This window comes from Silurus aristotelis (assembly GCF_946808225.1).
Source record: "Silurus aristotelis genome assembly, chromosome: 24".
NCBI classification, from domain to species: Eukaryota; Metazoa; Chordata; class Actinopteri; order Siluriformes; family Siluridae; genus Silurus; species Silurus aristotelis.
Window position 1 is genome coordinate 13,208,328 of NC_139597.1, and position 14,188 is coordinate 13,222,515.

At 42.3% G+C, this 14,188-nt stretch overlaps 1 protein-coding gene across 3 annotated transcripts in view; it reads right to left on the reverse strand.

Moving 5' to 3' along the window:
• usp6nl (USP6 N-terminal like) overlaps positions 1-14,188 on the reverse strand; it is an 89,360-nt gene that overhangs the window by 37,039 nt on the left and 38,133 nt on the right. For 2 of the 3 annotated variants that reach the window (XM_083528395.1, XM_083528393.1), the window contains one exon: positions 230-303. In XM_083528395.1, coding sequence (XP_083384521.1) covers positions 230-303 — 74 coding nt within the window. Of the gene's footprint in view, positions 1-229; positions 304-8,325; positions 8,568-14,188 lie in introns of those variants that run through there. The other variant, XM_083528394.1, reaches the window with a different exon arrangement.

Below are 14,188 nucleotides of genomic sequence, written 5' to 3' on the forward strand. Positions count from 1 at the left end.
GGTTGCGTGTTTGCAAAAACCTCTCAATTCAGGAGGCATCAGTGTTTTTATTCTGCAGTCTACTGTGCCACTGCATGCACAACATGCTCTGAAATCCAGGACTAGACAAACACTAAGAGCTTCAGATGACTTCAGATGAGCTACACATCTGGAGGGGATTCTCTGTGTGACTGGAAAAAGTGGGATTGGTTGGGAATGTGAACAATGCGAGTTTGATCCTCCCTCTCACCTTGTCATATCTGGCTACGATTTCGGCCCGTTCCTGATCCAACTTCACAGCGGCATCCTGCTCTCCTTCAGACGCTGGAACGAGAGAGAGAGAGAGAGAGAGAGAGAGAGAGAGAGACAGAGACAGAGCGATTTAGTATATTGTTAACACTATATACAGATGCTGCACTTGAATATAAACAGACGAAAACTAACACACCAAAACACACTGACACACAGACACAGACAGAGTGCTAGACAGGTAGACACACACACACACAGTTCAACAGACAAAAGACACACACAGACAGTCAAAAAGACACACACGCACGCACGCACGCACGCACGCACGCAACAGACACACAGACTACGAGGCAGGTAGACAGACACACACACACACAGGACTAAAAGACACAAACACACACTTCAACAGAGACAGACAGACGGACAGACAGAGACTACAAGGCAGGTAGACAAACACACACACAGATATATACATATACATATACACAAACACACACTCTCTTTTAACCCATTAATATATCCACTGCTATTATACACAGGGAATGTCCCACATCAGAGCCCTGTCTCAGTGTATTCTCAGTGTGTATTTTCACTGCAGGTATAAGCAACACCCAGGCAAACACAAACACGCACACAAACACACACACACACACACTTTCTTACTTGGATCTAATTAATGCAACCTCAGTGGCCACAAACAGGAAATATCTCACCTAATGAACACATTGAATTCCTGACAGTTGCTTGTGTGTGTGTGTGCGCGCGCGTGTGCGTGGGTGAGCACGCGAGTGTGTGTTTTGCTTCTAAGCACGGGGGACCTTCATTAGCCAGAGCGAGCCGCGGTTCCCATCTCAAGCCAGTGTGCTGCGTTTTTGCTTCTCACCATCTGCAGCGAGTTTGGAGCAGGAGGGAGGGAGTGTGTTGTAATTGCCTGCACGTTGGTGGGCATGGTACAAGGTGCAGGACTGAAGCCTGCCCTCAGATGTGGGTGATGTTAAGAGAGAGACAGCTGAAGCCGTCAAAGGATATCCAAATGTTCAAATGGAACATCTGAGACTAATAAATATAAATACACACACACACACACACACACACACACACACACACACACACACACACACACACACACACACACACACACACACACACACACACACACACACTTCTTTGGTAGCATGGTGTTCTCAGAATCCTGTCATCTCTTCAGATTGTAAGCATTTATTAATATTTCAAACTCAATTTCTCTCATTAGACAAATAGACAAGAACATCGTGAACCCTGTCGCAGAGAGAATTTATCACATCGTAACGATTATTTTCTTCACCAGCGCACATCCGCCCCGTTCCCGCATTCCCAAACACACACACACTGAGTAGGAGTTATGTGCAAGGCTTTAATGATCCAGCGTAGCTTGTGCAGAACAGTGCGTAAGTGTGTACCGGTGTCCTTTTCCAAAAACCAGAACCGTGTAATGAACTCCAGGATCCAGTGCGGCTCCGGTGTGACTCACTTTTCTGGCTCCGGCGTAACGTAGTTAAACTAACGAGCGAGCTCGGATCACACAGCCACTGCTTCCTGGGTGCCTTATCGGATTATAAAACGCACGACGGCCGCTTTCACCGGCTGCCTGCACACTTACAGGGAAAAAAGATGAGTCACTGCGCCTTTAAGAGCCGTGCAGTCAGCCGTTACAGTTTACCTCAAAACAAACCAGTATGTGTCCATTTAGCTAGCGTTAACAACAGCCGTGAGTATTCAGTACTTTGCGACTTGTGTCCAGGAAAAAAAACTTGTCAAGCAAGTCTTCTAAAACCAAAGCCATGGTTTTAAAAAAAAAGCAAAGCTCATAGGTTAATCCACAAACTGTTACCATGTAACATATAAGCTATAGTTTTATAAGCACCTTAAGGCTAACATGTACACGATATGGACAAAGTTATGGGGACACCTGACCTTTGACCGATTAATAGGTAGAGAGACAGACAGATAAAAATATAACCAAAAGAAAAATAAAAAAAAACATTCAATAGCAAGAGAATATATACCACATGAACAAGAGTATTGGGACAACTGACTTGTTCAACCGTATGTAATTCTTCCCCTAATTGTTACCACAAAGTTGGAGGTACACAACCGTACAAGCTGTCTTGGGACGTGGTGGTATAAAATCTTCCCTTCAACTTGAACTAGGGAACCAAAAACTGTTCTAGCTCCATGAAGATATGCTTTAAATAGGTTGGAGTGGAAGATCTATAGCAGGAGATCTTCCACTCCAACACCCCAGGCCTCCTCACCACACTTACAAAACACTTGTGGCTGTATGAGCACAAATCCCGACAAGGACACTCCAAAATCCAGTGGAACATCTTCCCAGAAGAGTGGAGGTTAAGTGCAAATAAGCACTAATTGTGAAAAGAGACATTCAAAAAACACAATCTTATGGTCAGGTGTCCATAAACGTTTGTCCTTATAGTGTCTGTGGACTGGAATTTACTTGTATATTCACTTTGGCAATACATCAAGTCAAAATACACAATAGAAAGTGTTGCAATATTTCTGCATTCCCCTTTAAAAGGGACAAAATTTATTGAAACTCCAACTACTCGAAATTATATCTAATTTATGTAATCGCTTGACCCTTGACCATGCTCATGTTGCTAGTAGAGGTCAACCGACATTGGATTTTACCGATCGCTAGGTTGGTTGTACTGGCCAATAAGCGATTATTCAACCAATAGTTTTTTAAATAGATACTGGATAAAACATAACACTCGAAAAAAAACTTTATACAATTTTATAATTCATAAATGATAAATAATTAATAGATCTTGCAGTCTCATGTATAAAAACAAACAGCATGTGGCGTCAGTAATTGACCTGCAGAGGCCGGAATTTTTATAACAGCGAGCCGGAAACCGGAAAAACTATTGGTATGGGTTTTTGCAGATGGCAGATAGTTGCGTCAATCGAATTATCGGTGCCACTTAATCGTCAAAACCGATTAATCGGCCGATCTCTAATCGCCAACACGGTATGTAAGAAATCTTAAACAGAAATTCTAGTTGGTTCAGTAACCCAAGACGAGACTTATTAAATTATTCAGTACAACTAGAGAAACTGTAGAGAGATGGAGCTCTAACATGTACAGCCTTATTGAGAACTGAGCTCTTTTTGTTCGTGCTGCCACTCGGCCTTGAGAGCTGACCAGATTTCACTCAAACTGTTCTAACACACCCGCACACACCCGCACACACACAGACTAACACTGTCTGACACGGGTTGACAAAAAAAGCATACATCAAGCTCAGAAGAGAGTCAGACTGTGAGGAATTCTCAAGCTATTTTTTAGCCAACGCTTTTAGAACTTGGGCTACTTCTAATTTTACCATGAATCAGATGCATACAGTGTGTACACCAACATCTCAGAGACACACTGCAGCGCCTCAGACCTGCCAATATGGCTAACAAAATATAAAAGCTGACACAACAGTCTGCCTCGGTTTACCTGTTAGCCACTTGCTAACTGTACACATGCAACACAAGTGACTTTCTGACAAACACACACACAGAAATGCCTCACAAAATGCTAACAGAGCTAAGTGTGAGGGAAAGCCAAACCAGCAACCTGCTAGCTTCTTGCTAACTCGTTTGGCTATAAATAGGGTTGCATGGCTTCATAATTCTAATAAACTTAAACAACTGTGTGTAGCATAGTGTTCATCTTTTAGCTGGAGAGATTTAACAATGTCTTTTGCACTGAACAGAAAGGACCAAAGTGCACCATCCTCTATAGCCAAAATCCACAAAATGGGGGTCTCCGAGTTTTCTTTTTATTATGGGGCAAATCACCAAAGGCACCCTTTTGCTGTTCTACCTTTTTTCTCTCTTTTTCTTGCTTTTATCTAGGCTGTCTATGGAAAATCTTGCACATTGATTTGGGAACGTTTAAAGAACATTCGGACTAAATTTGTGTGCTTTCAGTGCTCCAAGGTCAAATAAGGGCCTAACATGGAAGTCCTTTAATGGTCATAACTTTTGAACCACGTATCCAAACTGCAAAAAAATACATCCCCGGTTTGCCCACGCAGAAACGAGTTTAAATCAACAATTACCGTATTCTCCGGACTATAAGCCGCTACTTTTTTCCCACGCTTTGTACTCTGCGGTTTAAACAACGAAGCGGCTAATTTATGGATTTTTCCCGGTTTCACAAACTTTATGCCAAAAAACTGAGCCCGATAACATCAGACCAATGAAATTGCCGAACGGGTTCAGGTGAACCAATAAGACTCTTTATATTAAATTGCGCTCCCACTGAATTGGGCCACACCACATCATAAATATGGATGAGGTTCCTCTGACGTTTGACCTGCCGCTCACTCGGACTGTCTACAGGAAATGTGAATCATTCGTTACGCTGAAAACATCCGGGCATGAAAACTCACTTTACCTGTGTTCTAAACTGCACGGCATCGGGAGAAAAACTTCACCGATGGTGATTTTTAAATGCGCGACGATGCCAAAATAAAAACTCCGAGAGAAATTGTTGCGAAAGGAAGGAGGAAGACAGTGAACAATGACTTTCGTGGTAGGCTACTGATTAAATACAAGCAGTGTAGCAGACACTGTCTTTCGTTAAAGCCTGTGTAAAGTTCATTAGTTTCAATGTAGACACCTGCGGCTTATAGACAGGTGCGGCTTATTTATGTTCAAAATAAAAATCTTTGTAAAATTCAGTGGGTGCGGCTTATATTTGGGTGCGCTTAATAGTCCGGAAATAACGGTAAACATTTAATGGCATCGAATTCCACCACTGCCCTACATATCATCATATATCACTCTACAATCCCTTCATCTAAAGTTATGGCTCCGAATGCCTGTAATTACTCAGGCAACGCTTGTAGTGTGCCCAGGAGTGCGTGGCCCCCAAAAACACTATTGGCTGCTTTAATTATTATTTTGATTACAGTCGAGAAAAACTACAAGCCTATAAGTAACAACGTCAAGTTCAGACTCTAGTCAACAACCAAACTATCGCTGGACACAAAAATATTAAGCCCAGTATGTAAATATGTTTTCAGTTGCAAAATACTGTAGTGTGTGTGCCTATATTTTGATGGTACTTCCTGATGGATTTAATAACCCATGTTCTTACCCCAGTTGTCTTTTGCTATTGCTTTACTCAAATCCTGGCAGATCCTGCATTCCCTCACACACATATCCTTCCTATCGGTAAGATTGCTTTTTATAAGGATAAGTTTGTCCCTAATGAGCAATTCGGTGGTGACTGTGGCAAGGAAAAACCCTGGCATAAGGGAGAAACCTGGAGAGAAACCAGACTCAAGAGGGAACCCATCCTCATCTGGGTGGCACCAGGATCCCTCAACCTCTCATCAAGCACAGCACCACGATCCCCTTAGATCCTCAACCACTGTTCGAGCGATTCCATCATCTCTCCAGATACGAGGAAAGCCCTTGCTTCCAGACTCAAGGTGGTGGAACGAACTTCTACTTGATCTCTGAACAGTCTCTAGCAGCTCTAACAGAATCTAGCCGTCTTCAAATAACGTCTAATGATGTCTACCTCTTCCAGATGAACTTAATAAGCACTTAATAAATAAAAAATAATAATAAAATATAAAAAAGAAAGAAAAAAAACTATGTTTTTCTCCCAACAGAATTTTCGACTGATGCTTTTGTTTGTAAGTTTCCTAATGACGACTTCAAAGCGTCTGTCGAAATGCCATAGACGTAAAAGCTATTGACATGCCAGGTAAGCAATGCATAATTCATGCTGGATATTATTCTTACTAATATATCAGCACAGCTGATGCATTGATTTTATGTAAATTCTATGCGAGGATACACTATTGTCAGAAGGCACATGGGATCAACAATACTGGGTGATGTGGAGTCCTTGAACAATTCCACTCTTCCTCTCGGATTGCACTTTGCAAGCAATTTCGATCAAAAACGATCGTTTTGTTATGAAATCGCGGTATGCATATGTGCTCGTTGTTTCTTGATTTCTTTTTTTTCCCCCGTGGAGGTGTGACAGCAACCGGATTGCACATCTTTATACAGGATCTTGGCGAAGACGGGCGGCTGATAAAGATATGTGAAAAGCGTTGATGCGCGATGACACCCAGCTTTTCGGAGAAGCTTCCGTCTCTTTTCTTTCGCTCGTCAAATCTGCTAGCGCTCAATCACCGCCGTCCTGACACGCTTCCCTCTCTCCGCCCCTCATTGTCTTTACCGCTATCTCTATCCATCCATCCATCACATACACTCTCTCTCAATAGCCTCCTTGGCAGATGGGTTCTTTTCTCAACCCGCTTCGCATTTCTCCTGTCATCATCTTTGTCTCAATCACGGTCACCTTCATGCCCTCTTCTCTCACTCTCTCTCTTTCTCTCTCTCTGTCCTTCACAGTCGCCCTCTCTCCACATAATCCACTGTCCCCAGCATGACTGCAAGCTCATTTGTTCTCTGCTTCCTCTTTCGTGACAGAGAGGCATGAAAGAAAGGGAATGATGAAGCATGATCGGGTTCATTGTTCAATCGCTCTTATTTAAATCACAGCCATGAAGACAGACCGAGTCACATCAAAGCGTGTTTTAAAAAAAAAAATACACCAGAAGTCCACGTAACACATTCATTAACATCGCTATACACAGAGTATCACTAAGAGGTTCATATTGCAGTACCGTGGAAAAACACTGCTAATATGTGACCAGGCATAACCTTATGCCCCGGTTCAGGCAGAACATTATGATCACCTGCCAAATATTGTGTTGGCCCCCCTTTTGCTGCCAAAACAGTCGTGACCCGTCGTGCATTAACAGCCCGAACGTCTACAGCAATTTGAGCTACAGGAGCTCGTCTGTTGGATCTGACCACCACGGATCAGCCTTTTCTCCCCACGTGCATCAATGAGCCTCGGCCGCCCATGACACGGTCCCCGGTTCACCACCTTCCTTGGGCCACTTTTGGTACTGACCACTGCAGACCGGGAACAGCCCACAAGAGCTGCAGTTTTGAAGATGCTCTGACCCAGTCGTCTAGCCGTCACAATTTGGCTCTTATTAAACTCGCACAAATCTTTAGGCTCGCCCATTTTTCCTGCTATTAACACGTCAACTTCTGGGACAAAACGTTCCCTTGCTGCCTGATATCTCCCACCTACTAACAGGTGCCATGATGAAAAGATTATCAGTGTTATTCACTTAACCAGTCATAATGTTATATCTGATCGGTGTGTTGTTTTAGTTGGTTAAGCTTTAGGATGTGGCAGACACCCTTATCCAGTGTGACAAGTGCACGTTTGAGGGTTAAGGGCCTTCCTCCAAGGGTGTTGGGATTCGAACTTTTAACCTTCTGATCCAGAGGCCAACACCTTAACCACTGAGCTACCACTGCACCCCAGGCCTCCTAATCTCACCTACATCAGAATTTACTAATTCCTTTGTGGCTCAAAAAGCAAAACCCAATCAAGTCTCCAAGAAGTCTGGAATGCTTTCTTACGTTTTTTTTTTTGTTTAGTTTTTTTTACAGCCCCTATTCTGTGTCTTTATTGCCCTGTGACCTGTGCTGCATGCAGTCTTGTATATGGTCCTGGAAAACAAAAAAAACATGTTGTTCCAATGTATTCAACTTACTTAAAGCAGTGCGAATAAAACCTGACTTTTTATTTGTTTCATCAACCCAAATCATAAATACATTATGGACTCTCACGCAGTTTTGAAAGAAAGTATTGGGACATCCGACTTTTCCAGCCGCGTGTGGTTCTTCACCAAAGTGCTACAGAGAAATTAAAGGCACAAAATTGTGCATATGATGTTTATGGATGAGCTTGTGCTCACTGCTGTGTGCTGAGTTCATACACTGTCTTGCTGCCACGTGATTGGCTGATTGAAAAATGCATGAATGTAAATGCATAAAAAAAAAATATTGAAAAAAAAGTGTTTAGGAAACGTCCGAAATTTGCTCTTCGTTCGTTATAAGTTGTCTGTCAAGCTGAGCGACCCCAATCATATACCAAAATGTTTCAGAGCGCTGACCATTAAACACGGTGATGACGACAGCGTCTCTTACCTTGCTCCCGTTCTAGCTGTACGTCCTCGGTAAAGCTCTGCCTTTCCATCTGCATGAGTTTCTCTCTCTATCTCCCACACACACGATCACGGTAATCAACTTGGCCCACTCTTCATACTGTCCTTATCAAGCTCATTTTTCTCCTCGGCATATAGTATGAGACTAAAAAGAAGAAAAGTAAAAAAAAAAAAAGAAATCCTGACACTCCTCATGCAATAAGACAAAATGAGAAGAAAAGAAAGAAGGCTTGAGATGGAGTAAAGAGGACGTACAGGGAGACGCTCCAACAATGCGACTGTTTGTTGACTTCAGAGATACGTCAGTGTACAGACCCACACACAGCATACCAGGCTGAGTCTCATACACACATACACACACATACTATATAACAAACAGCCGTCCCAATCCTTACAGCAAACACACCTGCAACGCACATACACACGTGCATAGAAATCCCAGCCTAATAGTGCACCCCCCCCCTTGCAGCATATTTAAAAAAAAAAAAAAAAAAAAAAAAAAAAAAAAAAAGAGGGCGAGAGAAACCAAAACAACCTGCAGACTCGATAAAACGTCACTGGAGACCGCCATGTTAATCAACATGTACAAAGCCAAACCTTTCATAATAGTAAAACATCACTGTTTTGTTAGGGTTTAATTACAGCACGGCCAAATCCTTAAATCTGATTGGTCAGAAATGCGTTCTTTTTCTATAGCAGCATGTGCAGTTCCAATCAAAACGAATGCGGTCGTACGAACGGCATCGATTGTGCGGTATGAGCTCGTACGCAAACATTTTAATAGACGGGTTTTAAAGGATGGGATGTTGTTTGCTCCGAGATGTTTAGTCGATATTTATGAAAGAAGTCATCTGGGTGAAAGCACTTGGCGCTCAGATTCCTGCGATTTCTCGTTTTTTTTTCGGTTGTGCTTTATGTGTGTGCGCGATAGAGATGGAGAGAGAGTAAGTCTGTTTGTCGCAGCTGTAATGCAGGTGAGAAGCTCCACGGCATTAAATCTAACAACATACAGTATGAAAGTGCTGCACGATCGTTAATAAATGAAGCACTGCAATATAAAGCACAATGGTCCTGGGTTACATGGGTTAGAGGGGAAGATCTTGAGTGGCCTGCTATAGAGCACCTAATTGAACACCTTTGGGATGAATTGGAACGCTGATTACACCCAAGGCCTCCATCACCTACATCATTACCTGACTTTTGTGTCTGATAAAGCACAATCTCCACAAGCGCACTCCGAAATCTAGCAGGACGTCTTTTCTCCCGATGCCGTGCAGCTCAGAACACAGGTGAAGTATGTTTTTTCATGCCCGGTTGTTTTCAGCGTGACGAATGAATCGCATTTCCTGTTGACAGTACGAGTGAGCGGCAGGTCAAACGTCAGAGGAACCGCATCCATATTTATGATTTGGTGCGGCTCGATTCAGTGGGAGCGCATCTGATTTAATATAAAGAGTTTAATTGGTTCACCTGAACCCGTTCTGCAATTTCATTGGTCTAATGTTATGGGGCTCAGTTTTTTTGGCTTAAAGCTTGTGAAACCGGGAAAAACCCAGGAAAAATCCATAAATTAGCCGCATCATTGTTTAAGCCGCGGGGTTCCAAGAGTGGGAAAAAAGTAGCGGCTAATAGTCCGGAAAATACGGTACATAAATCTTATGAACAAGTGTCCACAAACATTTGCCCATATTCATATAGGGAATGTTTTCCACATTTGTCTTATTGCAAATGGATTCAATTCATTATTTTTGGCAAAATTCTACAAACAATTCTCCATAATGACAACATGTAGGAAGTTTGCTTGAAATCTTTGCAAATGTATTTAAATAAATAAAATAAAATAAAAAACACGTAAATAATTTTTCACAGCTTTTAATCAACAGTTTGTTGAAGCACTTTTGGCACCAATTACAGCCTCAAGTCTTCTTGAGTGGGATGCTACAAGCTTGGCACATTGATTTTTGGGCAGTTCTTCTTTGCAGAACCTCTCAAGCTCCATCAGGTTGGATGGGGAGCGTTGGGTGTTCAATCGGGTTCAATTCTGGGATCTGGCTGGGGCACTCAAAGACATTCACAGGGTTGTCTCATACCGGAAGAACAAACGATGAACCATCACCGTCACGGTCTGAGGTCCAAAGCGCTCTGGAGCAGGTTTTCATCAAGGATCTGTACGTTGTGTCTCTGTACGTTGCTGCATTCTTTGCCTTAATCCTGACTAGTCTCCAAGTTCCTGTTGCTAAAAAACATCCTTACAGTATGATGCTGCCACCACCATGTTTCAATGTAGGAATGGTATTGGGCAGGGGATGAGAGTTGCCTGGTTTCCTCCAGACATGACGCTTGGCATTCAGGCTAAAGAGTTCAATCTTTGAAAGTCCTTCATGTGCCTTTTACTGAGGAGTGGCTTCGGCTGGCCGCTCTACCATACAGGCTGATTGGTGGAGTGCTGCAGAGATGGTTGTTCTTCTGAAAGGTTCTCCTCTCTCCATTGAAAAATGCTGGAGCTCTTTTAGAGTGACCATCGGGTTCTTGGTCACCTCCCTGACTAAGGCCCTTCTTCCACAATCGCTCAGTTTGGCTCTAGGAAGAGTCCTCGTAGTTCCAAACTTCTTTCGTTTACTAATGATGGAGGCCACTGTGCTCATTGGGACCTTCAATGGTGCAGACATTTTTCTGCAGCCTTTCCCAGATCTGTGCCTCGATTCAATCCTGTCTCGGAGGTCTATAGACAATTCCTTGGACATTCACTGTTTACTGTAGAACCTTATATAGACAGGTGTTTGTCTTTCCAAATCAAGTCAAATCAACTGAATTTACCACAGGTGGACTCCAATCAAGTCAAGTCAAGTTTATTTGTATAGCGCTTTTCACAACAGACATTGTCTCAAAGCAGCTTTACACAAATCAACAGTTAAGGTGAATGGTGTGAATTTGTCCCTGATGAGCAAGCCGCTGGCGACTGTGGCAAGGAAAAACTTCCTTAGATGTTATGAGGAAGAAACCTTGAGAGGAACCGGACTCAAAAGGGGAACCCATCCTCATTTGGGTGACAAGTTGCAGAAACATCTCAAGGATGATCAGTGGAAACAGGATGCACCTGATCTCAATTTTTAGATCATTTGACGCAACAATAAAGGTAAGACCACATGAGTGAAAACTCGAGAGACAAAATGAAAGTTTTTATTACGGAACAAGAACAAAGATTGCGCGCACTTGCTGAAGGTCAAGAACACAAGACATTTTGTTTCTGGTGGTGTTATTATCTAGCTTTTTTTTTTTTATTTTTTTTTTGAATATAAAATCATGAATGCAGCAGTGCATTCCTGGTTGTCCTGTTGACTAAATCCCTCAGGCCTCGAAACTTCCCTGAGCAACTCTACTACTGTAACAGCTGTTACTATGGCAAAGGGAATTCCCCCCCGTAGAAAACATAGACAGTACCATGACTAGGGCACTTCAAACTCGTTATTGGAACACAGCCCAAAACTCCCTCAGACTGCTAAGACTTGCTGAATGAGAGAGGAAGAGACCAGAGGATGAATAATTAAATCTAAAACACGCTCACATGACCCCCACAAACTGCTGTTCTTTTCTTTCTCTTGAATAGTCCGCTTAAATATTTCTCTTTCTTTCTTCGACTTAAATCATTCATTTATTTCTTTCATTCTTTGCAACGTTAACCCTTCCTTCCTTCCCCAACCTCCTTTTTTAAACCTTTTATTTCACCTTTCCTTCTTTTATTCTTTAATTCTTCTTCCTTCCTTTTCTTCTTATTATCTTTCTTTTTTTATACATATTTCTTGATTTCCTCTCTCTTTCTTTCTTCCTGCATCTACAGCTTCTTCTGTATCTGCCTCACGCTCCTGTTAGACACTACATGCTTTATGACTGTGTCTGTAGGGTTTTGTTTGGCAAATCCCTGACTGGAGGCCAACATGTGTAACAGTGTGTACTGAGAGTCTCCACACCAGCCAAGTGTCCCAGTGAAATAAACACCACACAAAGGAATCAAGTGACATTAAAAGATGACATGGCAATGAGAGAAAGAGAGAGGCAAAGAGGGAGGGAGAGAGAGAAAGAGAGAAACAAACAGGGAGGGAGAGAGAGGGGGGGGGGGGTGAAAAAGAGGAAAAAAAAACAAAGGGAGAGACAAAGAGAGTAAGAAAGAGAAGAAGAGAGATAGAAAGGCAGAGTGAGAGAGAAAGAGAAAGAATGATATATATATATATATATATATATATATATATATATATATATATATATATATATATATATATATATATATATATATATATATATATATACAGTGAGGAAAATAAGTATTTGAACACCCTGCTATTTTGCAAGTTCTCCCACTTAGAAATCATGGAGGTTCTGAAATTGTCATCGTAGGTGCATGTCCACTGTGAGAGACATAATCTAAAAAAAAAAATCCAGAAATCACAATGTATGATATTTTAACTATTTATATGTATGATACAGCTGCAAATAAGTATTTGAACACCTGTCTATCAGCTAGAATTCTGACCCTCAAAGACCTGTTAGTCTGCCTTTAAAATGTCCACCTCCACTACATTTTATTATCCTAAATTAGATGCACCTGTTTGAGGTCGTTAGCTGCATAAAGACACCTGTCCACCCCATACAATCAGTAAGAATCCAACTACTAACATGGCCAAGACCAAAGAGCTGTCCAAAGACACTAGAGACAAAATTGTACACCTCCACAAGGCTGGAAAGGGCTACGGGAAATTGCCAAGCAGCTTGGTGAAAAAAGGTCCACTGTTGGAGCAATCATTAGAAAATGGAAGAAGCTAAACATGACTGTCAATCGCCCTCGGACTGGGGCTCCATGCAAGATCTCACCTCGTGGGGTCTCAATGATCCTAAGGAAGGTAAGAAATCAGCCCAAAACTACACGGGACGAGCTGGTCAATGACCTAAAAAGAGCTGGGACCACCGTTTCCAAGGTTACTGTTGGTAATACACTAAGACGTCATGGTTTGAAATCATGCATGGCATGAAAGGTTCCCCTGCTTAAACCAGCACATGTCCAGGCACGTCTTAAGTTTGCCAATGACCATTTAGATGATCCAGAGGAGTCATGGGAGAAAGTAAGTCATGTGGTCAGATGAGACCAAAACAGCTTTTGGGTCATAATTCCACTAAACGTGTTTGGAGGAAGAAGATTGATGAGTACCATCCCAAGAACACTATCCCTACTGTGAAGCATGGGGGTGGTAGCATCATGCTTTGGGGGTGTTTTGCTGCACATGGGACAGGGCGACTGCACTGTATTAAGGAGAGGATGACCGGGGCCATGTATTGCGAGATTTTGGGGAACAACCTCCTTCCCTCAGTTAGAGCATTGAAGATGGGTCGAGGCTGGGTCTTCCAACATGACAATGACCCGAAGCACACAGCCAGGATAACCAAGGAGTGGATCTGTAAGAAGCATATCAAGGTCTCCAGACCTAAACCCAATAGATAATCTTTGGAGGGAGCTCAAACTCCGTGTTTCTCAGCGACAGGCCAGAAACCTGACTGATCTAGAGAAGATCTGTGTGGAGGAGTGGGCCAAAATCCCTCCTGCAGTGTGTGCAAACCTGGTGAAAAACTACAGGAAACGTTTGACCTCTGTAATTGCAAACAAAGGCTACCGTACCAAATATTAACATTGACTTTCTCAGGTGTTCAAATACTTATTTGCAGCTGTATCATACAAATAAATAGTTTAAAAATCATATATTGTGATTTCTGGATTTTTTTTTTTAGATTATGTCTCTCACAGTGGACATGCACCTACGATGACAATTTCAGACCCTCCATGATTTCTAAGTGGGAGA